The 1,490-nt window shown below is 38.4% G+C and overlaps 2 protein-coding genes across 2 annotated transcripts in view; one reads left to right on the forward strand and one right to left on the reverse strand.

Annotated features, from left to right (window-relative positions):
• The window catches only part of LOC104725577 (bidirectional sugar transporter SWEET10-like), a 10,791-nt gene that overhangs the window by 2,794 nt on the left and 6,507 nt on the right, over positions 1-1,490 (reverse strand). The window lies entirely within an intron of this gene.
• Positions 1-1,490, forward strand: part of LOC104725579 (protein MICRORCHIDIA 4-like) — an 8,439-nt gene that overhangs the window by 2,581 nt on the left and 4,368 nt on the right. The window contains exons 9-14 of the mRNA XM_010444256.2: positions 268-366; positions 460-561; positions 758-919; positions 1,023-1,118; positions 1,221-1,272; positions 1,354-1,465. Coding sequence (XP_010442558.1) covers positions 268-366; positions 460-561; positions 758-919; positions 1,023-1,118; positions 1,221-1,272; positions 1,354-1,465 — 623 coding nt within the window. The remainder of the gene's footprint in view (positions 1-267; positions 367-459; positions 562-757; positions 920-1,022; positions 1,119-1,220; positions 1,273-1,353; positions 1,466-1,490) is intronic.

Below are 1,490 nucleotides of genomic sequence, written 5' to 3' on the forward strand. Positions count from 1 at the left end.
CTATGAAAGAAGAGGTTCTGAATGGTGTCCAATAATGAGGTCTTCGGTTAGTGATTGGGATAAAAATGTGGACACAGTGGTTCAATGGTCGCCGTTTGCTACCGAAGAAGATCTTCTTCGTCAGGTAAAGCTCTTTCCTTTGTTACATGAGAGCCTTTATTACAAGGAGAAGCAAAAGAAAAACAAAGGAGTCGGTTCCCAAACGCTACTACTTCTTTACTAATATGTGAGAATTTTCCCACTAATCTTTTGCTCTGATTATTGTAGTTTAATCTAGTGAAGAATCATGGCACAAGGATAATCATATATAACCTCTGGGAAGATGACCAAGGAATGCTAGAACTTGATTTTGACACTGATCCACATGTATGTGTTTTCATTGCTGGATATACATAGATTACGTTCTGCAATGATGCAGAAGCTTCTGTGTCCATATAATCTACGTATGGTTTGTTGCAGGATATCCAGCTTCGAGGGGTCAATCGGGATGAGAAAAATATTGATATGGCTTCTCGATTCCCTAACTCTAGACACTTCCTGACATACAAGCACTCACTCAGGGTATAAATATTCTTTCCCTAGTTGTGGTAATTTTCGAAGTTAGTTTGGTTCAGTCTCCTGCTAAAATCACTATGATAGTTCTTAAATAATTGAAACTGGCGAATCTGGTGGTGGGTAGAATTTGAATGATTATGAATCTCATTAGTTGTTGGCTGCATTGTCGTTTCTCTTATTTGTTACCATTTCATGTTCACAGAGTTACGCATCTATTCTCTACCTAAAGATTGCAAATGGGTTCCGTATCATTCTGCGAGGAAAAGATGTTGAGTATCACAACATAGTAAATGACATGATGCATACAGAAAAGATTACTTATCGGCCAAAAGAAGGGGCTGATGGATGCGCTAAGTACTCAAATGTATGTTTTCATAATTTAACATAGTTAGATTTTTTCCTGTACTTTAATGATATCAAGCAGCTTATACCGAAATATTTGGCTCCGTGTGCGCAATCTTTCACAGTTGTCTGCTGTTGTGACCATTGGATTTGTGAAGGATGCAAAACATCATGTGGATGTTCAAGGCTTCAATGTTTACCACAAAAATCGCCTAATAAAGGTTTCTGTTTCTTTTTGCTACTTTTTCCCACTCTACCTTAAAATGTGGCGAAAATAAGATCAGCTTTACACTTTCGTTTAATTTCTTCTCACTTGTTTTCAGCCATTTTGGAGGATATGGAATGCAGCAGGAAGTGATGGTCGTGGAGTCATCGGTATTGTTTTTACCTGGAAGGTCTAATATTTGATAAGCCTTATTGACGAGAAGTCTAATGTTAGTTCATTCTGCTACTAAGGTGTCTTGGAAGCTAATTTCGTTGAGCCTGCCCATGATAAGCAAGGGTTTGAGCGCACAACAGTTTTGTCTAGACTTGAGGCACGGCTACTTCAGATGCAGAAGGATTATTGGTCTGATTCTCTTCTCGTGCTTTTT

This window comes from Camelina sativa, chromosome 11 (assembly GCF_000633955.1).
Source record: "Camelina sativa cultivar DH55 chromosome 11, Cs, whole genome shotgun sequence".
Taxonomy (NCBI): Eukaryota; Viridiplantae; Streptophyta; class Magnoliopsida; order Brassicales; family Brassicaceae; genus Camelina; species Camelina sativa.